This window comes from Psammomys obesus, unplaced genomic scaffold (genome assembly GCF_907164565.1).
Source record: "Psammomys obesus unplaced genomic scaffold, mPsaObe1.curated_primary_1811, whole genome shotgun sequence".
Lineage (NCBI taxonomy): Eukaryota > Metazoa > Chordata > Mammalia > Rodentia > Muridae > Psammomys > Psammomys obesus.
This window is the reverse complement of record NW_026585644.1, coordinates 15,140,267-15,165,928: the sequence shown is the minus strand read 5'-3', so window position 1 is coordinate 15,165,928 and position 25,662 is coordinate 15,140,267. Positions and strand designations below refer to the sequence as shown.

General features: G+C 44.6%; 1 protein-coding gene across 1 annotated transcript in view; it reads left to right on the top strand.

The window, feature by feature from the left end:
* The window catches only part of Eipr1 (EARP complex and GARP complex interacting protein 1), a 107,552-nt gene that overhangs the window by 63,882 nt on the left and 18,008 nt on the right, over window positions 1-25,662 (top strand). The window contains exons 4-5 of the mRNA XM_055621893.1: window positions 7,859-8,015; window positions 18,808-18,907. Coding sequence (XP_055477868.1) covers window positions 7,859-8,015; window positions 18,808-18,907 — 257 coding nt within the window. The remainder of the gene's footprint in view (window positions 1-7,858; window positions 8,016-18,807; window positions 18,908-25,662) is intronic.

The window sequence follows — 25,662 nt, the reverse complement described above, 5'->3', positions numbered from 1 at the left end:
ATCCAGTTTTGTTTATTGTGTGTATGAGACTGTGAGTGTGGGTGCGCTTCAACATGCCTGTGAGAGTCTGAGGAAACTTTTTCCAAAGTTTGTTTTGTCCTTTCCCTATGAGTTTTAGGGGTCAAACTTGGACTGAGACATTGCTCTGGCCCTTGGTTTATTTTCTTTCTGTTCTTTTTTCAGTGTAGCTCTGACTGTCCTAGAACTAGCTCTGTGGACCAGGCTGGCCTCAAACTCAGAGATGTGTCTGCTTCTGCCTCCTAAATGCTGGGATTAAAGGCATGCCCCACCATCCCAACTTCCTTAATCATCATATATATGTATTTCTGAGAGTGTAGAGAGGCCAGGGAACTAGAAAAGTGCCCATGAGAAACAGAAGATGAAGCTGTCAGTAGAGGTGAGGGCTGCCAGTAGAACTTGTGCTATGAAAGTGGGTGGGGAAGGTGGCTGCAGGGGTAGGATATGCACAATGAAATGCCATTTAGTCTGGGAAACAGGCAGATCATAACTAGTGAGACCTTGGGTGAGCATGGCCAACATTATGCTGGGTATAACAGGCCAAGCACAGAAGAAGAATTTTTTATTATCCCACTTCATCTAGCCAGAGAGGTCGAGGGACTGGTGGTTAACCAGGGCCTGGGGTGGGGCAAAAGGGAATGTTGGTCTAAAGACACAAATTTCACTGAGACAGGAGGGATAGATTCATGGTGATCAGAAGTCTATTCTTTACCTGAAAGTTGGTAAGGGAGTAGATTTTTAGGTATTGTAAGGAAATGCTTAAATTAATTTGGCTCCATTTATTTTTTTTCATCTCAGTGCTTACACAGTTCAAAACATACTATTCTCTGTCATAAATACATGCAGTTTCTGATAACTGAAAGTAAAGACTCTGTCCTGTCCGTACCACTTGTTGGGGCACAATGGTGTTTGGTGAAGATCTCCTTCTGCAGAGCCTGACCATCTCTGGAGAGGTGGTATGTTGGGATTGGTGGCGCCTGTGATTCTGAATCAGTCTGCATACTCATTAGTTCAATGACTTCCCTGGTCAGGTACTGAGGCATCAGTGCACTGACTGGCTCAGAGTCCACGGGCAAACTCAAGCTGGAGTAGGTATTGGGCACAGTGAGAATAAACAGTGCTCTTTGAGGGTGGATGGGGCCTGGAACGCCCGCTTGTCACCAGGTAAATATCTAGTCCCTGTTTCTGATGTATCCTTTTCTTTCTAGTCTACTGACCATTCAGCCAGGCTGTTAGCCATGCGTTGAGTGTGTGCCATCTCTGCTTACATGGCTTGAGGACAGAGCAGTGTTTCAAGTTTTGTCTTGAGTAGTTCCTGTTCAGTCAACTGTTCCTGAGAATAGCTGCTCTGTGCCTGCTCTTCAGTTTTAGTTTTTACCTCTAAGCTGAACCCTCCCTGCCCATCTGCCATCTCTGCCTCTTCTCCCACTAAGTGTGTAAGTTACTAAGACCTTGTGTGTAGGTGGCCCCACTCTGTGCACAGAGGCAGTGGGTCATGTCAGGCCTGGGCCTCTACTTTGTTTTTTCATGGTCCTGCCTCTGAGTGCACTGTTTCAGTTTCACAGCACATTTCTGGTGGCCTGCCCTGCTTCAGAACTGCTACACAGGACTGAACAGGTCTCCTGAGTGATATGAGACAGGTGTTGGCTCATGATCTGAGGGGCATCTTTTCACCCAGTAATATGGTCAGAGCAGCTGCTCCAAAGGGTGTGTCTGTGTGCTGGAGACAGAGTCCTACTTCAGGATCTGAAGGGAGTGTTGGGCTATTCTTGTGCTTGCTATGAGGTCGTGCTGCTCGCTTCTTCTACAGCCATACTCCACACTCCAGATGGGATGTGACAGGGTCATCTTCTTTCTTTCTGAACTTTCTACAAGGCTTTTCTGGTCCTCAACTGGCAGCCTTTTGTGCCCATGCAGAGCTGCTGTAGGTGAGGCCACCCGGCTCTGTCTCCTTTTCCATGGAGCTGGCACAGAGCTCTTGCTTTTCTCTGAATGTCTTGGCCTTCTGAACCCTGACAGAAGTGCCAGGCTCCTGACTCTGGGTCATCTCCTGGCCCTGGGTGAGGCCTTCTGCACTCTTCTCCTGCCTAGTCAATATGATGTTCCAACCACTGGTCAGTGTGATGTCCTGTGTTGTTTGTCCGCAGGCCTTAGGCTGTATTCCAGTGGGCATGGGGGAGCAGGAACAGCTGTATAAAAGACTCTAGTCTGCTTTCCACCATGTATGTGTACATCGACTTTTCAGCTTCTCTTTTGTTTTTCTGGGGGGGAGTAGGCTGAAGTCTCTCCCACCCTCTGACAATAAGAGGGGAGCAGGCAGTTTCAGAAGCCTCTAACTGTACAGGCTACAGTCATGGACATCCCCCAAACTGCTTTTCCTGCCACTCTCATTTTATATGCATGAACTGCAGAGATGACAGAGTGGCTCACGCCCGGAGGACCTTCTGTAAGTAAAGTTCAGGGCTTAACTTGACATTTGGCTCCCAAATATCTCCATGGTGATGCCTTGGATCTCCAGGTGGCAGTATACACACCTGGCTAGTTAGGCCTTGCCACATCTAGGTGTTTGCTCTTTGCTCAATGACTGACCACTCAGGCAAATGGCAGCAGGTGCTTCTGGGTGTGGCCTGGAGTGACTGGATGGTGTATACTTGTTCTAGGGCTGCAGGCTCCTCGCCCCGGGGTTGTTACAGTCAGTGGGGTCCAGGTTTGAAACTGGCTCTTCTGCTGGGTTAGGACTGCCTTCTCTCAGCTTCCTGCTCCCTTGCTCCCTCTTGCCCTTTCCAATGTATCTGTACACACATATGGGCATGCATATTAGTCAGGGAACACTTCTGTTGGATGCCTGTGTGCCCCTGGATGTGCCACCTCTTTTCATTTCCTCAGCTCTCCTCCAGTTCATCACTGTGCTCATGTCTTCCCTGACTTTCGGCTACAGCAGTCCTCACATGGCCTCTAGTGGAGAGGCCAGGCTTAACTGCCAGATGGTTGGAAGTAGCTGCAAAGCTTGAGCAGGCTCTCCTTAGATGGGGATTGTTGGGTCATCTGGTGTTTTTGGAAGTGTGTGTACTGTTTTCTCACTCTTCAGCCCATGAGAGATCTGGTTCTTCAAAGACAACACACTCAGAGTTGTCTTTTTTGGATTAGGCATTTGGCGTCCTGCTGGGTATAGTGTTTTCCTTTGGTGGGCGGGGGGAGCTTATTTGAGACCCAGCTTCTCTGTGTAGCCTTGGTTGTCCTATACTCACTTTGTAGACCAGGCTGGCTTTGAACTCACTGAGATCTGCCTGCCTCTGCCTCCCAGAGGGCTGGGATTACAGGCGTGCACCATCATGCCCAACTTGTCTGTCTTCAATTTTCTTTTGTACTTCTCTAATTTCTGAAGGTCCTGAGCATCATTTCTGGAGCATGCTGACTGTTTATACTTCATCACTGAAGTGTCTCATTCAGCCTGGCACCTATTTTAAAAAATGTGTTGTTTTGTTGTCAAGTTGGAATGTTCTTTATAACTTCTCCACACAGACCTCAGTGAGTTATATGTTTTATAATGTCTCTTCCTAGTTTTGCATTGTTTTTAATAGAGCTGTCTTTTATTTTGATGAAGCCCAGATAATAGCGTGTTTCAGTGAGTAGATATTCTTACTTTTAATTTTGCTTGCTGTCCATCTTTTCTCTAGTGGCCAGTGTGCCTCTGCTGTTGACGAACTCTGCTAGCCTCAGGTTGTCAGGGTGTTAAATGTGTACCTGGAAGACACTCATGCCCTGGCTCTTTTTATGCTTTTATCTTCAGCCATCATCTGCACTTGGGTTTTAAGACTGTTATGGGTAGGGTGAAAGCTTGTTCTTTCATATAGATACAAAACTGACTCAGCATCTTTGGACAAAGGGGCCTTTGTCCACTCTCATACAGTGGACTTTGTGATGAACATCAAGTGACTGATTGGCAAGGGCCTCTTTCTGGACTCTTGTCCTCCTCAGGACCACTTGCCTATCTGAATCCACAGAAAACTGAGAGCTGGCTTGTAAATCACTGCATTTTGTTTTTCTTTCTCAAGACTGATGGGTATCTGGGGTGTGTACTTTCTCATGCAAGTTCTTGATTTTTAACCCCCCCATAAGTTCTTCACAGTGGTGCATGAGCTTGCTATCCATGGACATGGCCTGTCCTACCATTTATTTACTTCTTTGGGTTTTCTTGTTAGTGTTATTTGTTTAAACCCACACGTGCGCACACAAACACACTTGCACATTTTTACTTAAAATATTATTTGATACTAAACTTCTTAGTGCCTTTAAAAATATTTTCATTATTTTTAATTATGTTTGTGTGTGTGGATATGTGCACTAATAATTCAGGGGCTGTGTAAGCTAAAGGGACAGGTAGTTGTGAGCTGTTTGACATGGGTGCTGGGAACTGAACTCAGGTTCTTTGGAAGAGTGCCCCACTGCTTTTGACTGTGAGCCATCTCTTCGGCCCATAGTGCTGTTCTTTGGCATCATTTTAAATCTTAGCCTTGTTGCTGATGACTAGCAGATGGCCAGCTGAGTTTCATGTCACTGTTGCGCTGCTTTGCTCCTGACAGTGTGATGCAGCTCCATGTGAGTTTTCCAGCTAGCAGTGTGATTTCTTCCTTTCCTGTTCTTCATTCGGATGAAGTAGCTCTCCTTTTAGCTCACTGTTAAGTGGCCTTGGCAGTGTGAAGCTGCCTCTTTCCATTCTGAGAGGCAGCCTCACACTTCATCCACAACACTTACATTTGCTGTAGGACTTTTCTTTTGCTTCCAGCTCTCTGCCCCCACATTTCCATTCCCTTTTCTCCCCCTTCCCCTCTGAGTAAATTTTCCTGTATTTCTAGTCTTCAAAGAGTGTTACAGATGCAACATTGGATTGTATTGGGTGTTTCTGTATTTTTGGTGATCATACTTTTTTTTTTTTTTTAGCTTGTTAATGTTGCTTAATTTGGAATCAACCTCATCTCCTTATTTATTTTTTTAATGATTTCATTCATGCGTGCATTCATTCATTCATTCATTCATGTGTGTTGGTGATACACTTATACTACAGTGTGCATGTGGAAGTCAAATGATAGCTTTGCAGGAACTGATTTTTTTTCTTTCACTCTGTGGGTTCTGAGAATTGAACTTCAGTTGTCAGGCTTGGAGGCAAGTGCCTTTACCCATTACGCCATCTTCTGGCCACCCTCATTTCCTTGTAGTGCTATTTGTCTATACCACTGAGCTTTATTTGTTATCATTTTTACATCTGTACAACTGAGAGGGGGCCACATAATATCTTGTAATTCCTTCTAGATTCTTGCTGTAGAGTAGGTAGGCCTCCTCCTTCCAACCTCCCCGCTCTGTCCTCTTACGTTCCTCATTCCTCCTTTCCTTTCTCCATTTTTCCTTTCCTTCTCTGTCCTTCTCCCTTCTCTCCTTTCTCCCATTTTAAGACAGGATCTCACTATGTAGCACAGCAAACTTTGGACTTTTTGTCTTCCTCCTTCTGCTTTGTAAGTGCTGTGGTTATAGGCAGGAACTGTCATACCTGGTATCTTGCCTTTTGTTTAAATGCTTAGAAATATTTGGGGTACAGTCAGCTGAGCTTAGTGGTTCCTGTGTAAGAATTAATTTTTTTATTCATTCATTTCCTTATTTATTTGCTGTGTGTGTATGCGTAGGTGTGGAGGTAAGAAGACAGCTTGCAGGAGTTGAGTTTCTCCTTCTACCGTTTGGGTCCCAGGGACTAAATTCGGGTCTCAGGCTTAGTGGCCAGTGCCTTTACCCACTGAGGCCTTAAACAGATTCTTGTCTAGTGAGAAAGTTTACTTCTTTTGTCATTTCTGTTACATATTTGTCTCTTTTGTGAATTTACTATTTCATCTGAATCTAGAGCATCTCTATATGATGCTTTACACTGTTTGTTTCTGCTGTGATGCCACCTTTCCCGCAAGATGCCAACAGCCTATGCCATTCTTCATTGCTGCTCTAGGAACAGATAGTTGGCCTTGTTTTTTTCATCTGGGTCTTGTCCATGTCTTCTTGTTTATGCTAAAACGGACCTTTCTATATAGCCCATGGTGTTTCTGCCTCAGCCTCCCTGATGCTGGGACTGGGGGCCTGGGCCACCATGCCTGAAATTTTTTTCCTAACCTATTATCTTGTTTACCCAGCTCCTGTAGGCAGCCGGGTGCAGCTTGAATGATGTGAACAAGCTTGCTCTAAGCTTTCGTACTGCTTCGTGGAGTCAGTTTTCTTGTATGTGAAATAATTTGGCACTGAGCCATCTGCTTTCCATCTTCTATATATCTGTCCATGTGGGTATATGTCTTTAAAACAAAACAGGAGAAAAACACAGGAAAAAAAGAGCAAGAATAAATAAAACAAAAGAAAACAGAAGCGAAAGATCCTTTTTGTTGTATGCAGAGTGATGTAAAATGGTATGACAACTGAAGCAAGTGCAGATTCTGTTGATGGTTTTATCCTGAGTGTTCTTCAGTTGCTGTCTGTTGTGGCAAGGTAGGCTCAGGAGTGGGTTGGCTAATGCAAGGTGATCAGAAAGGGAGGACACCCAATAAGTGGAATGTACCTGCCGGTTGGTGTGGGCCTTGAAGGGAGAGAGCTTATTAGAAAGTGGAATTTCTATGCTGTAAGCCCCTTTCCAATACTTACTGGGCGACATGACCAAGGACTCTGCTGAGCAGCTGGGGTAGGACAGATGATTACTCCACCGAACATCTGCTTTCACACCAGGGGCCTGACCTTGATGACCCCACAGCAGCTGCCTGGACATCTCATGGCTCTGTCCCTGGTCACTCCACAGAGCAGCTATTTGGACATCTCAGGGCCCTGCCTCCAGAGACTCCACAGACTAGATGCTTCCACACCAGGGACCTGTTCATTAAGGTGACCTTTAAAGCCAAAGGATGCTGTTTGGCATGTTTCCAACTTAAAACTAAATGGCAACTGTGAGTGGTGGTACTGCAATTCCAGCACCACCATCGACAAGTGGAACCTTGTGCATCAGGAGTTCAAAACCATCCTTGGCTATATGGATAGTTCAAAGCCTGCCTTGAAGGCACCTTAGAAAACAGAAATAACAGTGAAACTCAAATCAAACTAAAACTAACAGGAAAGCAAAATTTAAAAGTATACATCAGAATCTAATTAAAATCTTATTTTCCAACACTCTCCTTACTATTTCCTGGAGTGTCTGAGACCTGTCCTGGCATGTGCCTGGAGAGCTATGAATTCAGTTCTTCCATATGAGTTTATTTTCTGTGTCCACTTTTCAGGGTACTCCAAGACTGCCCAGATTCCTGGAGTATCTGTAGAGCACCAGGTGTCCTGGATCCCAGGAAAGCAGGAAGCGGCCTGCATGGGCACTGCACAGGTGCCCCAGGGTCCTGGCTGCTCTCCTCCTACATGTTATGAGGAGCACACATGGATTTCAGCTTGCAGCACTTCTAAGTGGCTCTGCCTTCTCAGCCCAGACACTGGTCATTTCAAGTAGACTGAGGCAGAACAACATCTCAGTGTTTGACATCTGTTTGTGATCCCATGAAACCCGGCAGTTATGGCAGTGTCCTCATCTTGATCCCTTTCTTAAAAGCTACTGTTAAAGAACAGATGAAACTAGATTTGAAGAGGTTAAATTCTCTAAAGGAGAATGATGTTTACAAGCCAGGGATAGTGGGTTCCTTGCTGCTGACCCAGGCTGTGCTGTGCTCACTTCACGTCTGCATGTTAGTATTTCAGGGAGCAGTGTGCTTTGCTTGTAGGTTTGTGTTTTGGGTTGAGTGTGTGTAGGGCTGAGCTCTGCTGACATTTTTCTTTTGCTTAGCTTCAGACAGTCGAGTCCAGGCGTGCGCAGCTGTGTGGAGGATGCCCAAGGAGTTAGAATCCGGTAGCCACGAGTCCCCTGATGACCCTGCAAGCACTGCGCAGACCCTGGAGCTGCTCTGTCACCTTGACAACGGGGCCCACGGCAATGTGGCCTGGTAGGATGCTACATATTTCATACATGAGGAAGAAGCCTAGAGGCTGCTCAGGTGCACAATTCCCATCCTCCTTTGCGCCCCACTTCTGCTATTCTTTCTCTAAGATGTTTGTACTCGGTTGTCACTTAGTCTCAGGTGTTTTCTAGGTTACTCACAGTTACAGAACACCTCCCCCCAAGTATGGTGAAGAGCACATGGCCCACCCTTTCTCTCTTCCAAACCACATTGCCTGCAGTCAGTGACAGAAGAATAGACTAGCCCAGCCCCATTAAGCCTTTAGAACAATCACCCATCACGTCAGCATGAAAGATACAACTTTTATTTCCTGTAGCCTGCTTAGAAAGGAAGGGTGCTCCTGGCAGTATCCCCAGGTCCTGCCATGTCCCTGTCCTTTCCTTTGGTTTCCTGGCAGTCCTGTAACATGTGTGGAAATGAAGAAATATGATTACCATTTGTGGGGCTCCTGGGCAGTCCTGTCTGTGTGGTTAGAACTTGGCTTTATCTCCTCAGGACCTCTACACAGTGGCTATGGCTGATCTGATGAAGTTGAGACAGCATGGCTTCAGACATCTCTGCATGATGCTGTTATGGCTGTTCTCAGCAAGATTCATTGCTTTACTTGATACTGTACACTTCAGTGCAATTGCCCAAGCCCATGTGCACATGTCTGTGAGGAGGTCTGGGCCCTCTGCGGGTGGTCAGCTCACCCAATTAAATGAATCCAACCCAGCAAACTATTGAGCAGATGCTGCACAAACTCTGTCAGGCTTCACGGATGGTGGGTCAGTGTCAAAGGACCTGTCCTTAAGGAGTCCTGGTCCCTAGGGGAGATCCAGAGCACAACAGCCTGCCACAACAGAGCAGGATGTAACATACCCTGGGCTGTCATGAGTGTGTTCTCTGCTCCAACAGGAAGCAGTGAGTCATGTTTTCTAGAGGACCAGAGAGGGAGTTACCTGGAGGGAGCACTTAGAACTGATCACCATGGGACTAGCCTGTCACTGTCTGCCACAATAAAGCTGTGCGGGGCTCTGGTGGCTTCAGTGCTAGCCTTAGGGGATTTGTTCGCATGGCTGCTGTTTCTAATTGATCAGTAGCCATTTGCTTGTCTCTAAGGAGCTCTGAGCGCTGATGTCACCCCAGTCTCATAGGCAAAGGGAAGCCAGTGAGTCCTTAAGTTGCAGGAATCAACACTTCATGCTGTCACTACACTGCCTGAGTCTCACAGCTCTCTTGCAGAGTTTCTGTCATACAGTGACCATGTTCCCCGATTAAGGAGACCTTGGTATGTGGCCATGGGCATCACATTATGCCTGTTTCTAGAGGCACAGCAGCACTAGAGGGAAGACAGGGGAGCCATGGCAGGTGAGCTGTTGCCTAGAGAGTGCCAGTCATTTCCAGAAGGTTCCCAGCTTTTGTCACACACCACTCAGAAGGGCATGTCACACCTGTGTGCCCTGTAGGAAACTGGGTATTAGAGTGCCTACTCAGTTGCCATCTGCCCATGTACATGCTGCAAAGGCTGACTCAGTGTGTGTGGTTGTTGACTGTCCTCAAATTCATCTGGAGTGCTCTTGATTCTGACCTTGCTGTTACTGTTCAGAGTAGCTCAACTTCTTTTTGGTTTCCCAATGCATCCTTGTACATTCTTTTTTTTTTTTTACACTTGCTTGTTTTAAGTGTTTTACTTTAAAGTAATTACATACCTACTACTAGCAGATAACAGGGATGACCTGGGAACCCTGGGCACCCTTCACTTGGGTTCCTATGGTAACTGCATGATGGCAGAACATGAGTGATTCCACTATCCCTGGAGGTTTCACAAACAGCCTGTGCTTATGTGTGGGAGTTCAGTTCCCAGTACCCCAGTACTGTCTCTGCTGCTGTAGGACTTGTGCCCTGCTGATCAGAAGTGAGTCTGACCCTCCCATGGAGTGAACAAGTCAGGGACTTCTCTCCACGAGGCTGCCCCAGTAGAGCAGTTTGCTCTTGAGCAGTCTCGTCACCTGCTTTGGGCCGCCTAGCAAACATGAGTTGAATGCAGAGCAGCGATGAGTCTTTTTCCTGATAGGAAAGGCTTGCAGTCCAGCATATGAACCATCAGATGTTCTTCCAAAAGAGGCAGATGGGCCCAGGCTCTTGTCCTCACGCTCTCTAGGCATGATAGCATCACTGGAAGCAAATGCTCTGAATGGAAATGCTCTCTTAAAGTTACTGAAAGAGTTTCATGGCAAGACCTTGTGGAAATGTGGTACTTCCTTGAAATGTAATGTCATTACAGTAAGGCCATGAAGGCTGACCTCAAGCTCCTACTTTCTCTGTACTGTTGGGGCAGAGGCTCCATGCTGCCCTTAGCGGAGCTGTCAGGTACCCAGTAGCAGTCACTAGCAACTTCCTGGCTCAGTGCAGCTCCAGAGAGGTCAAGTAACTGTGCTCCATCTTCCCATGACCTGGCATCATCACCTCAATTCCATCTTCTTCCTAGCAGCCACTTGCAGCCAGTTCTCCATGCCCCTGCTCATGCCCATGTACTGTGCTCCCTGGAAGTTCTGAGCTTGGCCAGGGGCAAGGCTGACTCTTCAGCACCATGGACAGCGCTGGGAGAGGTGGCGGGGAATGAGCCACTAGTAAACATAAGAGCTGCCCAGTGTGTGAGTCAGAGACACCCTGCCAGTGAGCCAGGGCCCTTTCTCCAGTGACCTCGTGGAAGGGTCTATCAGTGTTCTCCATCCTGGGGAGTTAAGCAGAGTGCACAGGCTTGCTGGCTCCTTAAAGGACTGCTGGACTTGTAGCTTCCCTGTCACAGGAGCAGAAACAGCTGTCATCGCTTGGGTATGGCTGTTGTCTCAGGTGTTGGGAACACTTCACCTCAGCAGAGTAGGCTTCCAGTGTTTTGTCTTCATATACGTCTTTGTACCACACGTGTGCTTGGTGCCACATAGTGGGTAGGAGAGGCTGTGGCATTGCCAATGGTTTAAGAGCTACCCACGTAGGTAATGCAGGAGCAGCTCTTAACCACTGAGCCATCTGTCCAGCCTGAGGGTGATCTCTCTAAACATTTTTCGTTTATGTTTTGTGTAGTTCCCCTTGAGTTCATGGCTAGACTGAACTTGCGTTTTAGAATGGAGTGGGGGTATTAATTCTGCACCACCAGGCTTGAATGCCTCCTAGCGCTTTCTACATGCCCATGCATGGTGATTGCATCATTTTTGAGAGTGCTGGTAAGGGGGGGGGGGGTCTTCTGGAGCTTGGCTTGTGAGAAGGGAAGGAGGTGATTACTTTCCAAGAGTCATACAATGCAACAGCATTGCCGTGGGTTTAATGGCTGATTGGCAACAACAGAGTGATTCTGCCGCTCTCTATCTCCTTCTGATGATCAAGAAACCTCTAGCTGCATGTTAGTGAGTATGTTGGCTAACAGAAGAAAAGCTAAAACAATAGAAACCTCAGCACATTGTGTTGTGTGCACCCCTCATGGTAGTGTATGGAGCAGTTCTACAAAGCAGTCTCTTGGGTGATGGAAGTTCCCCTTCAAAGGAGAAGCTGATTTATCAGTAGTCAGAAGCTTTGAAGATGTGTGTAAAATTATTTGCGGCCCACTTTGGCGTGTTTCCAGCAACTATATCCAAGATCTTGCTTGTGTGGGTGTCAGAGTATTCTTAAGCATGCAGCTCCATACAGGTATTTATTTCTCTGGCAGCATTCTGAGGGACTGTGGCACTGCACAGCCAACTGACCCTTGCTTCCCAAGCCAGCTGCTGGAGAAGAAAACCCCTCCCATATGGATTGAGTAAATATCATACTGAAATGCCAGCCAGGCTGAGCATGCAGGACACCTGGGAGGGCTGGTGTGCATAGCAAGATGGTGATTAGGAAGTAAAGGGCAGGAATGGTATTGAAAGAGGAGAGGGAGGGTCCCACAGTGTTTGTCAGGGGTAGGAGACTTGGCCCTTTGTCTCCTTCCTTCTTTTGGTTTATGTGAGGAAACTGGTTTATGCTGCCATAGGGTGGATACTGTGAGAAACAAGTTGGTGGTTGTCCTAAGTCCTGCAGAGGTGCTTGAGGGAAGGGAACACATCGGAGGTTTTCAGCGGTTTGTGCTCTGACTTCCCGAGACAGCAGAGAGCTGACAGTGATCATCACAGGTCATTGTTAGACAGACCATGTCTCTAGAAGAGTCATCACAATGTCACTGCAGCTCCTAAGCAGACACTCACAAGCTGATTCCCAACTCCTGGTCAATACCAAACTTGTCTCTTAGATTCTTGTGTAGTTTGTGCAGGATGGACATTCCTGTGATGCTAAAGGTCACTATGAAAATTCTTCAGTGTTTCCTCCGTAACCACCACAAATGGGAATGTGTGTCATTGTCCTTTCCTCATATGAGTATTAGAAAAGTTAAGTATTAAAGTGCAATGTACAGACAGATATTCCTAGGAAGAATCAAATGTATAAATCTGAAAATATAGTGTAGAAAGGATAGGACACAGAAAAGAGAAATTCATATTCTCCCTAAATTTTAGTTCATGTTTCCATTAAATTAAATGTTTCAGTACTCTGTTTCTGTCGGTCCTTTTCTGAACTGAGTGTCACTCAGAACATAGGAAGAAACAGAGAGTGCACTACTGTGCCCTGTGGAGAGGGAGGAAGCTAGTCCATTCTGGCTGTTAGCACCAAGTGCTGCAGTCTGCACAGCTTTAATGGCAGAATTTCATTCCTGTCAGTCTCAATATCTAGAAATTTAAGCTCATATTCCCTGCAGAACTGGAGTCTGGTGAAGTCCCTCTGTCCAGCGTACCAATGGCTCCTGTCACTGTGTCTTCATGTGTACACAGGAAGATGAGCTCTCAGAGCCTTGTTGCTTTTGATGAGGCCACCAGTGGTTTCAAAGCTCTCTTATTGAGGCTTGAGGTCCAATAACATTTTTAAACCTAAAGGTATGGTGATCCTGTGTGGAAGGACATTTCTCTATAGCTGTCACTTCTAATGCCAAGGGGATCTGAGAGGAGAAGACAAGGAATGGCTCACCTGTGTGATTAGCAGGGCATTCCCCTTTTAGTTAGTTTTATTATTATTGTTATTGTTATTGTTGTTATTATTATTATTATTATTATTATTATTATTTCAAAATTTACTATAATTTAAAAGCTGCCTTTGAACTCGCTGAGACCCAGGAACACGAATCTTTGGAGTTATGTAACATGACCTTGGAAGTCATGGTCATCACCTAAGCTTGCTATGCTCTCCCTGAATCTTAGGTGGACTCTCTCCACCTAAGTTGGGTATTGGTGGCCTTGTAAAGGAGGCTGGGGCTCTGAGCATGAGTCAGGGAAGCCTGGTGTGGCTTTTGAATTTCCTATATTGCTTAAGATGACCCGAGGCAGCTCTGCTTGTTCAGCTCTAAGACAAGGCTCTAGCATAGAGTCCCTCATGCTCTGTCCATCCCTCAACCCTGTTACACCCCATGCAGCAGTGCGCCCAGAGGTAGGTGTTGAGTTTGTATGTTTCTTCCATGGTTGATGGAGGAGGGCTTCCTTGTTACAGTCAATCTCTGGCTCTCTTTGCTCTGGAGTTCTTGCTAGTGGAAGGCTTCTCTGGGTGGAGTTGTACCTGAGTTGCTAACTATGTTATACTCCAAACAGGTGGAAAACATCTCACATAACCACCTTCCTCTCCCCTCCAGGCTGTGTACCCTTGGTTTCTGTCTGCCTGAAAGTGGAAACTTTTTTGGTTGATGGAGCCATACGTTTGTCCCAGTGAGATGTCAGAGTAAACAGGCTTTTAATAACCAAGTCACCTGTTGTCAAAAGTTACATGCTTTCCTGTCAGAAAGTTCCCAGGCAACACAATATATCAACACAACTCTGTCACTGGGAGTGCTCCTTATGTCACAGCATAAAGGCCCTGCCCCTATGCAGATAGATCAAAAGGGCTTGTTGACTTTCTGATGTGGCTCTCAAATTTGCTTTTCAATCCTTATAGCACTTGTGTTAAGTTGACTAACCAGATCTGTGTGCCACGGGAGCATTGTTCTGTGATCTGAGGAAAGAATTTATTACATTGAATTTATTATGTAATAATATTTTCAAAAGAAATGCATAGAAGCATTTCTCTCCCTAAGCTCTTCCTTTCCCTACTCTGTAACTGACATGTAGAAAACCTGGCAGTCTACTTTTTAAGTGGTGGCTACTACTTCTCATGCAACGGGACCTGTGTGGGCTGTTCTGTCCTCTTGTTAGATGGCCCTTACTTCTCTTTCCTGATGGTCAAGGGAAGTGAGGAGAGCATATATGGAGTGTGCTGACTTGAGTTGGGGTTGCTTTGAGAGTGTCCTGGGGCTTGGACTGTCCCATCCCTAGGTACTAATGGAGAATCATTAGTTTTGAGCTCACCTACTTAAAGAAACTTGTGTTTGTTTGTTTGAACATGAAACCCACTGAATTAGAGCCATCGGTGTGCTCCTGTGGCCCTCAGTGACTTCCTCAAAGGACCCCAGCTGGAACTGTATTGGGTTCACTTGCAGTCGGTCCTTGCTTGTGTCTTTTGCATCATGGTTATATATGGTCAGAACACATTCCTACTGGCTGTGTGCTACTGTATTCTTGACTTGTTAATATTGTTTATGTCCTCATTCTTTGGTAGAGTGTGATAAAAAGTGGGTGATTTTTATGAACAATAAATAAATAAAACTTAGTTTGGAGTCGAAAGGATGGCAAGAACCGTAGGCTGTTTCCCCTGTTTATAGCACTGGTTTCATGGTGATGATATACAAGAAGATGGAATTTCCCTTTTTATTGGATTTTGTGTACTACAGCTATCACAAACAGTGATGACCAGAGGAGGGTTACCTATAAAACAACAGCAGAGGTAAAGGTCATTGGCCGTGTAGCTCTCTAGAAGCCAGCCCTGCCCTGTGCTGCAGCTCCATGCTACCTGCAGGCAACTAAAGTCCTTTGTACCCGAGTCTTTTGTGAGTACTTGTTTTGGGGTAAAAACAAACTCGAAAGTCGGAGTTGTCATCACTTACAACCCCTCCCAGCAGACCCATGCAGTGACCATAGCAGAAAGAAAGCCTGTGCTGGCAGAGTGTGTTCTCTGTGGGGTGTCTGCCTTTTGCACATAAAGTGTTTGAATCGCAGTTACCTCAACGAAGGGACACAGGGCTTCTGTTTGTGCTTGGGGCATGTTTTGTCTGGTGGCAGCTTTCCTTTGTCTGCCTGTATGATGTTGTATTTGCTTCCTTTACACATTTTAATTGGTGAGCTGTCAAAATTTCTTATAGTGTTTTCTGGAAGTCTTCTGTCTGAGATTCCAAGAAGCCTGACTCTGACATGTCTCAACTTTCAGGTCTTTCCCATGCTGCCTTTTTGGGGCTGGGGCTATGGTGGTGGCTGCAGGAAGTTGCTGTGGGTGTGACTTGGGTGTGGTGGATCTTGTGTATAGTCGATGGTGGTTTTCATGTCCTTTCTGTTTAGATGCTCATTATACAGGGAGGCTGGGCACAGTTAGAGTGGGATGAACAGAATGAACAGGGTGAGCATTCCATTTCTCCTGTCAGGATGCCAGCAGACCCCTTGCTGGGCTATTCTGGCCAAGGCCTTGGCCATTTTGATTTCCCCTGAACTCCTTGGTCAGTATTCTGTGGTGTAATCTGGAGAGTCTGTCCATGTGGACTGACAGCCAAGACTATGGCATCCTCTCTCCTCCCAGGTGGTTGTCCTGAGTGCATGAGTGAGCTTGGCCACCTCTCTGAGGGCTCCATGCCTGCAAAGATGGTGAGGATGATAATGAGGAGGGTGCTCACATTTTTGGAGCAGAACAAATTTAATGAATTGACATTAAATGGACAACTTGGGTATTTTACTGAGAAAAGACACAGTCCAGTGAGTCACTCTGAATAGACTCTGGAATCCCTGATAATCTTTGTGCTCTGGGATCATGGAGGCAGCATCCGCCTCCCACTCACTGGGCCCTCATGTAAATGAAGTGTTAGTACATTGTGGCTGCCGAGGTTTGGTCCTGTGTTGCCTGTACTTGATTTTGTTCATCAGGGAGAACACTGCTGGCCCTGAAGCTACACTTCTCATCTCATCCATTCTGTTCCCCTCAAGCCCTTTCGGAGGAGGCCTGATAACTCCTACCCAAGCTGCTTGACACAGTAATGCCTAACTTGGAGATTTTCAAATCTTTGTTGAACAAATCATGGATTTTGCTTAATATTGTGAATAGTGTTGTGGTTTTTATTTTACAGTTGTATAGATTTAAGTTCTAAAAGAAAGACTAGTGACCTCTCTGGCCCTGTAATTCTTCACCCACTCAGGCCTGTGCTCACCGAGAATCTGATTCAGTGAAATGTTGATGAAGACAAGCCCTCATGTGTCAGCAAGTCTCCTGTGAAGATTGCCCTTTGGTGACCGTGTCATAAAGAGCAAGGTTCACAAGAGAGCCAGAAGCAGCCAGTCACACATACAGGGTTACAAACTACCTCATCAAAAAAATGCAAATCAAAGCAACAGATATGCTTTTGGGGGGCGGCAATTGGGATTTTTTTTTTTTTTTTTTAAACAGAATGGCCAAGATCACATTTATGACCCAAACTAGGAAAGCACCTCTGTGGGAAGAGTCCGCAGGCACTGTCGAACCTGAAATTACAGTTCTGACAACCGATGTGATCTTCACACGTGCTGAGAAATGTATCTGCAAGATACCTATTGCTTTATCATGTAAATCAGTTGTGTGAAAAATTAGAAAATTTCCCAGAACTCGCATGTAGAAGTAACCAGACTTTAAAAAGACAGAAATTCTGGGGCTGGAGAGATAGTTCAGTGGTTAAGAACATTTACTGTTCTTGCAGAGGACCTGGGTTTAAGTCCCAATACCCACATGACAGCTTGCAACCATCTGTAACTCCAGTTCCAGGGGATCTGACCTTTATTTCTGGCCTCCATGGGTGCTAGGTACTCATGTGATACATACATGCAGTCAAAACACCCATAAACATAGGATAACATTTTTTTAATGTTAAAAATCACAGAAATCAACTGAGTGTGGTGGTGCATACCTGTAATCCCAGCACTGAGGGAGGCAGAGGCAGTCGGATCTCTGTGAGTTCAAGGTCAGCCTGGTCTACAAAGCAAGTCCAGGACAGCCAAGGCTACACGGAGAAACACTGTCTCAAAAACAAAAAACAAACAAATCAAACATCACAGAAATCGCTGTAATTGACTTCTGTGAAGCCTGTGCATAGAAGTGTTTGTGTTTGACCCAGACTGTTGACCAGGATAATTTAAAGGAAGAACAGAGGTTGCACAGTGAATCCAATGGCTGGTGACAGTCCTCCAGGAACTTCGTAATGTGTCATTTGCACCCTGCATGTAAGAGATGGCCTAGAGAGCATATGACCCAACCAGTGTCAATTCAGGTAGGGAGAATGTGAGAGATGCCAACCTTTCTAACTTCACTGTTTAACTTGGGCATTTGACTTTGTGTGCAGAATAAATTAACACCGAGGTTCAATGAGGTGTCAGAAAGGCAGGTGCCATCTTGAACTTAATGCCTAAAAAGAAAGCTCCTTTAGTACCCCATGGGGTCTGGTTATTTTTTTGTTAAGATTTCTTAGATGTGGTGGTTATGTTCTCCAAGTTCACTGACAAAGGAGAGAGGACAGTACTGGCAGGGGTGCATGGGAGCAGTAAAGATGGCCAGATGAGCTTCTCTGAATTTGGCAAATACCATGTCTTCCCTGCCAGACTCTTCCAGGCTTCATAGATGCCATCTTTAGGTTTTAGATTCATTGTGACCTTCAGAACACAAGTGATGGAAACTTTGGGTCAGGGTTGTGAAGCTTTTGTAAATACTCAGCTATAAAAACTCAAAACCAGGTTATTTGCTAAAGCAAATGAATGCTTCTTCTTTTGAGCATTCCTCTTCTGAGCATGTGCAGCTTCTTTTCAAATTAGAATGAAATTTTGAAAATAATTAGAAATTCAAATTTCTCCTTTTTGGATATAAAAGTTACTTCTACAGCCACTTGAACATAATTTTATCTTTTCCTTTGTTCAAAATATTGAGAAATGTGAATTTTTTTTTTTTTTTTTTTCTCAGAGATTGGCAGATCTGCAGCTGAGGAGGCAGAGTGGAGCAGTGGTCACCCTGGCCAGGGGAAAGGTGCCTTTGCAGACTTGTGTTAGTAGGAGCAGTATCTTGCTCACAAGGCCCTGTGCCTCCAGTTAGGATGGCGTGGGTGGGTTTACTGGTTCTCTATGTACAGATGAGTTTTCTGACTGCTATGACCACATCTCTGACAGAAACAACACAAGGGAGGGAGAATTTTTTTGGAATCATGGTCTGCAGGGATATAGTCTGTTGTATCAGAAAAGGCAGCGCATGGTGAACATGACAACACTCTGGTATTGGCTGATATAATTCTTGGTGAGATGTGTTTTTTCTTATATGACTGCCTTCTTGCTGTCCTTACGTGGTAGAGAGGACAGGGGCTGCACACTCTGCTCTCTCCTCTTACAGGGACTCAGGTTCTATCAAAAGAGGCTACCCTCATGATCTCCAACCCCAATTTGTGTCCATCATGCTGGGGCCACAGCCTTGACATATTACTTTGGAGACACTGAGACAATGGGAGTGTCTTCGACAGATATTATTAGATGCCAGTGTTAAAGGCTTCAGGGCAGGAAAGAGGCTGCTAAAGTGTAAAGGGTGTATATAAAAGCTGTAGGCTACTGGCTCAGGGGATCCCCATTGGTTACATTAATATTTGGCATTTGTCTTTCTGTAGTGTCGTGTGGGAGCCGATGGGTGACGGGAAGAAGGTCATTTCCCTGGCGGACAGCCACATTCTGCTGTGGGACCTCCAGGAGAGCTCAAGCAAGGCTGTGGTGAGTAAGAAGGGAGAGGATCTCACTGGGTGATCTTTGGAATTGGACCTTTTGGCTGAATTCAGAATATACTTTCTGGTCCTCACATTTGGAATTTTAAAATTTATTGTTGCATAGGGAATGATACAGGGAACTAAGTGGGTACAAGTTGGAAGGATTGTGAGGTGCTACAGAGCCTCGCTGAGGGTGGTTTCAGGTTTAAGTTTGTTCTTTCTACAAGAGCTTTTTAAAGGTATGCTTCCTTAAAATCACGCAGTGACGAGGGACACTTACACAATCTTAACTTCATGTTACTGGCTAGCTTTCCAATGTATTTACACAAATTTTAAAAATAAATTGTAGCACTTCTTTGGAGTCACTTTGCTTTCAGATACTCATTTTGAATATTTTGTGGAGTTAAGGATTTTGTGTATTTGTCAAATTTGATTCCTTAAATCTTTCTTTTTTAAAAAGCATGTTTATAGGCATTCATAATTTCATTGTACTTGTTGTCAAAGTATCAGTTGTAGAAAGAAGAAAACTCAGGAACCCAGCAATGAAACCTTACAATGCCAGGTCACCAGGGCCCACATGGTCACCTTTCCAGCATCCTAGCGTGGGTTCCTCAGGTGGCCATGTCTTATGTTTATTTGTTCCGATAACGCTTACTGAGCTCTTTTCCCTCTTGGTGATTTACAATATTAATAATGCCCCTAGGTTAAAGAGAAAACATGAGTAATGATGCATCGTTATTAATATAAGGCATAGAGGCTAGACTTCTTAAAATATTAAGTGACTTTTTAAAGCTTAAAATCTCTGGCCACACTGTCAAGTAAAGTTTGGCCTGTTTTGCTAGAGCACTGATAATATTTAAGGGAAAAAAAAATCATATTAAAGAGATACATCACCACATTATGTATAATAGCCCCAAATCCAGGGGAGTTTTTATGATAAAAAGATCAGACAGGAGAGGTAATTCCTGGGCTATCCCATGGACAGGTCCAGAGCTGGGAACACACTCACAGCCCCCATCCTTAGGAGATATGATGGAGGGCTGTAGTCAGCCAGCCCTCCAGTTCCTTCTTTGGCCGTGCCTTAGCTGTCATGGTTTCAGAAGGAAAGGGACTTCTCACGCCAAGCAGGCTTTGTTGTGACTCTGGGAAAGACATAGCACAGCCTGCCAAACATTCTTGGTGTCCCTGAGCAGAGAGTGTGCCCAGCAGAGGCCTAGGGGACCACACTCTGGAGTTGGGAAGGCCTCTTGCCCTTTGCTGTCCTGCACTGTGGTCAGCTAGTAAACACATCTTAACACCCCAAGTCATCACTAAAGCATTACATGTCGGGGTGATTAATCTGTAACTTATTTTCTGCAGAGACCAATTTAGTTTTCTCTCCCCCTTTTTTATCTGCTGTCAGCAGTTCTGTCAATATCCCTTTGTGACCCAGTGCTGTGGTATTTAATACAGAAACCTTCCCATCGATTGCAGCCTCCTCATACTGGCTTCTCCTTTTCTATTGTTTGAGGATATTGCCTTCTGTGGTGAATTTAATCTTATGCTCACTGCATCATTACCTTCTGCAATTAAATTGGAGATCCTTTGCCATTTATAATCATTAGTTGAACCCTGGGGAGGCCTGGAGTGGGAGGGTCTGTGGGGTGTGTGGACACCGACGAAGGCATGGGCGGCTTCCCCGTTTCCATCTGCTCACTCATCTCCATGTCTGTTCCCTTCACCCCTGTGGACATCAGTGGATCTGTCAAGGGGCAGAGCTGAGACCCTAGTGGTGCCTCTTGTAGTGTCCACACAGGAGTTCCTTGGGGTGATGGCTTTTACACGGGGTAGTTCCTTCAGAGACACAGTGCTGCCTGAAGTAGTTCTTCTTCTTCTTCTTCTTCTTCTTCTTCTTCTTCTTCTTCTTCTTTTGCTATTAATTTATTAATCACTTTACAGTCTGTTCACAGCCCCCTCCCTCCTCATCTCCTAATCCCACACTCCAGCCCTAAGTAGGAGAGGTTGTGCTTAGCCCTGCTGAGACTTAATGTGCTGAAGGAGTTGGTAACAATGTTGAGGGGGGGAGGCTCCCCTTTTCAGAGAAGGAAAGGGGGAATGAGAGAAGAGGGCAGCCCAGCTAAGAAAAAGGGATCCAAAGGCAGGCAACAGAGTCAGAGACAGCCGCTGCTCCAATTGTTAGGGGACACACAAGATGACCAAGCTGCACGTTTGCTACATATGTATAGGCAGTCTAGGTCCAGCCAAAGTATGCCCTTTGGTTGGTGGTTCAGTCTCTGAGCCCCCATGGGCCCAGGTTAGTTTACTCTGTAGGTCATCTTTTGGTATATTTGATACCTATCCCACCCTACCCTGGTTTCCTCTATCCTTCCTTCCACTCTTCCATAAGACTACCCAAGCTCCTCCTATTGTTTAGCTGTGGGTCTCTGTGTCTGTTTCTATCATCTGCTGGATAAAACCTCTCAGAAGAAAGTTATGCTAGGCTCCTTTCTGCAGTCATAGCAGAGTTTCATTGATAGTGTCAGGGGTTAGCTATCTCCCATGGGGTGGGTCTCAAGTTAGGCCAATCATTGGTTGGCCTTTCCCTCAATCTCTACTCCATCTTTTTCCCTGCCCTTTTTATAGGCAGGAGAGATTTTGGGATGGAGGTTTTATGGGAGGGTTGGTGTCCGCTTCCCTCCACTGGAAGTCCCACCTGGTTACAGGAGGTGATGACTTCAGGCTTCATATCCCATTTCATCCCATTCTACTATTTAATTTGGTATTGACTATTGCCTTGCTGTATATTGCCTTTATTATACTTATGGGCCTTGTATCCTTGATCCTCCAAGACTTTTGTTATGAAGCAGTGTTAGATTTTGTCAGAGGCCTTTTTAGGATCTAATGAAATGATCATGTGGAGTTTTATTTGTTTGTTTGTTTGTTTTTTAACTTTTAGTTTGTTTATATGGTGGATTACATTGCTGTATTTTTGTATATTGTACTATCCCTGCCTCTCAGAGATGAAGCCTGCTTGATCATGGTGGATGATGTTTTGTTTTGTTTTTGGTATTGGCTTTTGAAATAATTTTAATTTAATATTTTAAAATTTATATATTCACTTTGCATGCAGATAGTAGTTCCTTCTCTCTTTTTCTCCTGGCTCCTCTCCCTCCAATCCTCTTCCCCCTATCCCTCCTCCTTTTTTTTTTTTTTTTTTTTTTTTCAGAAAGGTTGAAGCCCCGCCCACCACTACTAACTCACTCCAGCACATCAAGTTGCATCAAGATTCAGCTCATCCTCATCCACTGAGGCTGGGCAAGGGAGCCCTGTTAGAGGGAAGTGACGGAAAGCAGGCAACAGAGTCTATGTCATAGACAGCACCTGCTCAACTTACTAGGGAACCCACATGAAAATCAAACTGCCCATCAGTTACATATATGTAAGTGTAGGCATAAGGTTATTGTTTATTTCAAATTCTGATTTCTGAACCTCCATATCTGGTTGCAATCCTTATTCTGAGAATCTCCTGTTGTGTAAACACCGCAACCCATTTTTCCCCTGATATGCCAATAAAACAGCTCAGCCAAAATTGATGAGTAGAGAATAAGCCTGGAGTTCCTGCCATCCAGGGGAGGAGGAATTAGAAGAGGAAGTAGGGGATTCAACCACAGGAGTTGTCCAGGAGGGACCAGGAGAAAGAGCTCAGCAAGAAAAGCTACTAAGTGCAAGTATATCTGGGATATACTCTGGGAGAAAATCAATTTAGTTTAGAGGGTAACAATAGAGTAAAAGCCGCTCAGTTATTGTGTTCTGAAGCTTATTATTAAACAAATATAAAAAAAAGTCTTGATTATTTATGTCATAGCTACGTTAAGAGACAAACTTAGAAACAAACAGTTTTGTAAAAACAATCCTAACCGTGTAGAGGGCCTAGGTCCAGTCCATGCATGTTCTTTGTTGGTGCTTCCGTCTCTGTATGAAGGGGCTGGTCATGGTATTGTATGTTTTTTTTTTTTTTTTTAAGAGTTATTTATTATTTATACAGTTTTCTGCCTGCATGCCAGAAGAGGGCACCAGATCTCATTATAGATGGTTGTGAGCCACCACATGGTTGCTGGGATTGAAATCAGGACCTTTTGAAGAACAGTCAGTGCTCTTAACCTCTGAGACATCTCTCAAACCCATGTTGTATGCTTTTAATCCCAGAAGATGCAAGCAGATCTCTGTGAGTTCAAGGCCAGTCTGATCTACAAAGTGAGTCCAGGAGTCCAGGACAGCCAAGGCTACACAGAGAAACCCTGTTTCAAAATTTATATATATCTATATATAGTTGTTTGTTTTATCATATATATATATATGTATATATATATATACATATATATAAACAATATATATATTATTTGTTTTATCATGGAATATGTTGTTTTCTGCATCTAAGGTGTTTGAAAGTTTTGCTGGATATAGAAGTCTGGATTGCCATTTGTAGTCTCTTTTGGTTTGCTTAATATCTGCCACATCATTTTGGTTTTTAAGAGTCTCTGTTGAGAAGTCGGGTGTTATTCTAAGAGGTCTGCCTTTATACGTTAATTGGCACTTATACATTGCAGCTTTTAATATTCTTTCTTTGTTTTGTACATTTAGTGTTTTGATTTTTATGTGGGAGGAGGATTTGGTGTTCAATCTATTTGGTGTTCTGTGAGTTTCTTGTACATTTATAGGCCTCTCTTTCCTTTAGGTAGGGAAATTTTCTTCTGTGATTTTGTTGAATATATTTTCTGGGCTTTTGAGCTGGGAATCTTCTATTCCTATTATTCTTAGGCTTGGTCTTTTTATGGTGTACCAAATTTCCTAGATGTTTTGTGTTAGAAACCTTTTAGATTTAGCATTTTCTTTGACTGATGTCAGTGTTCTTTATTGTATGTTCTACGTCTGAGATTCTCTCTTCCATCTCTTGTATTTTGTTGGTGATGTTTGTGTCTGTAGTTCCTGTTCTCTTTCCTAGGTTTTCTGTCTCCAGGATTGGCTCAGTTTGTATTTTCTTTATTGCTTCTATTTCTATTTTCAGGACTTGAACAGTTTTATTCATTCATTTTTCCTGTTTACTTGTATTTTCTTCTATTTCCTTTTTTCTTTTCTCTTTTCTTTTCTTCTTTTCTTTTTTTCCTTTGAGACAGGTCCCAGCTCCTTTTTTTTTTTTTCCTTTGTGTAGCCTTGGCTGTCCTGGACTCACTTTGTAGATAAAACTGACCTTGAACTCACATCAATCTTCCTGCCTCTGTCTACATCATTGAGTGCTTGGATTAAAGGCATGCACCACCATGACTGGCTTCTTTTATTTCTTTAAGGGTTTTATTCATTTCTTCCACGAGTTTGGTTGTATTTTCCTATATTTCTTTGAGGGAGTTATTCATTTCCCCTTTAAAGGCCTCTATTGTCTTAAGGTGGTTTTCTCGCTCTTCAGTTGTGTTAGGATATCCAGGGCTTGCTGTACTAGGATAGCTGGGTTCTGGTGGTGCCATATTGTCCTGAGTTTTATTGAGTGTGTTTTTATGCTGTCCTTTGGCCATCTGGTTGTCCCTGGTATTGGCAGGCCTGGTGATCCCTGATGCTCTTATACCTCTGCGATTGCTGGTAGAGCTGGTAGACCCTAATGGCTACAGGCTTCTGGTGATCCCTGATAGCTGACTGCCTTCAGTACTCCCTGCTGGCTGCCAGTCTCTGGGATTTCAAGTAGAGCTGGGACCTGGTAGTCCCTGATGGCTACCGCTGTCTGGGATTTTAGATAGAGCTAGGGCCTACTATTTCCTGGTAGCTGCCGATCTCTGGGATTTCAGGTAGAGCTGGGGCCTGGGAATGATGCTTGGAGGGGGCAGGGCAGACCTCACCATTTTTTTTCACTGAGAATTTTATACATGTTTTATTTATATTTATCCTTCTCACCCAGTTTCTAGATCCTCCCCTATTTTTCTACCCACCCAAATCATTTTTAATTGGTGCACAAATTAGCTTTCATTATGGCATTTTTAAAACAAAATTTGCTTTTACTCTTCTTACCCCCCTACTCTCCCACCACCTCGTACATTCCCCCACAAAAGGTTTTTATTTTAAAAAAAAAAAGACTTTTAAGATGCACAGTCTTATAATAGTAGCTAATCAGGATGCTGAGGCAGGAGAATTGTAGTTTTAAGGCCTTTTTGACTATAGAGTATGTCCCAAGTCAGAATGGACAACTTATGAGACCCTGTTTCGAAATCAAAAGTTAAAAGGGCAGAACTCTAACTCAGTGGCAGAGCACTCCTAGGCCTGAATTTGATCTCCAGAACAGCGGAAACACAAAGTAAGCGACATCCCAGTTCCCTCGGCAGCTTCCCAGACAGCACTTCATGTTGTTAGCCATGTACATTGCATCACATCCCCATAGTCCACAGTGCACACAGGCTTGCCCTTGAGTCAAGCCTGTAGTCCAGACAGATGTGCAGAGATGGGGCTCCTCAGGGGGCCTCCTCTGCCCAGTATTCAGCTTGTTTTCTCTCTATTCCCTTCTTGTTCTGGTAAATACCTCTCATCTTGCTTTGTTGTTATTTGCTCAGCTTTGTCTTTTCTAGTATGTCACAGAATTCAGACCTGGCTTATGTGATGTTTAGCTCAGCTTCTCTCACTTTTCCAAAGCAGCCAAGGTTCCCATGTCTTCTCAGATCCCCATTGCTACTTGTTACCCAAGTACTGTTCCTCTTCCAGACTGCCCTGTGGTTTAAGCCTGAGAATCCTGAGGACCGTTGGATT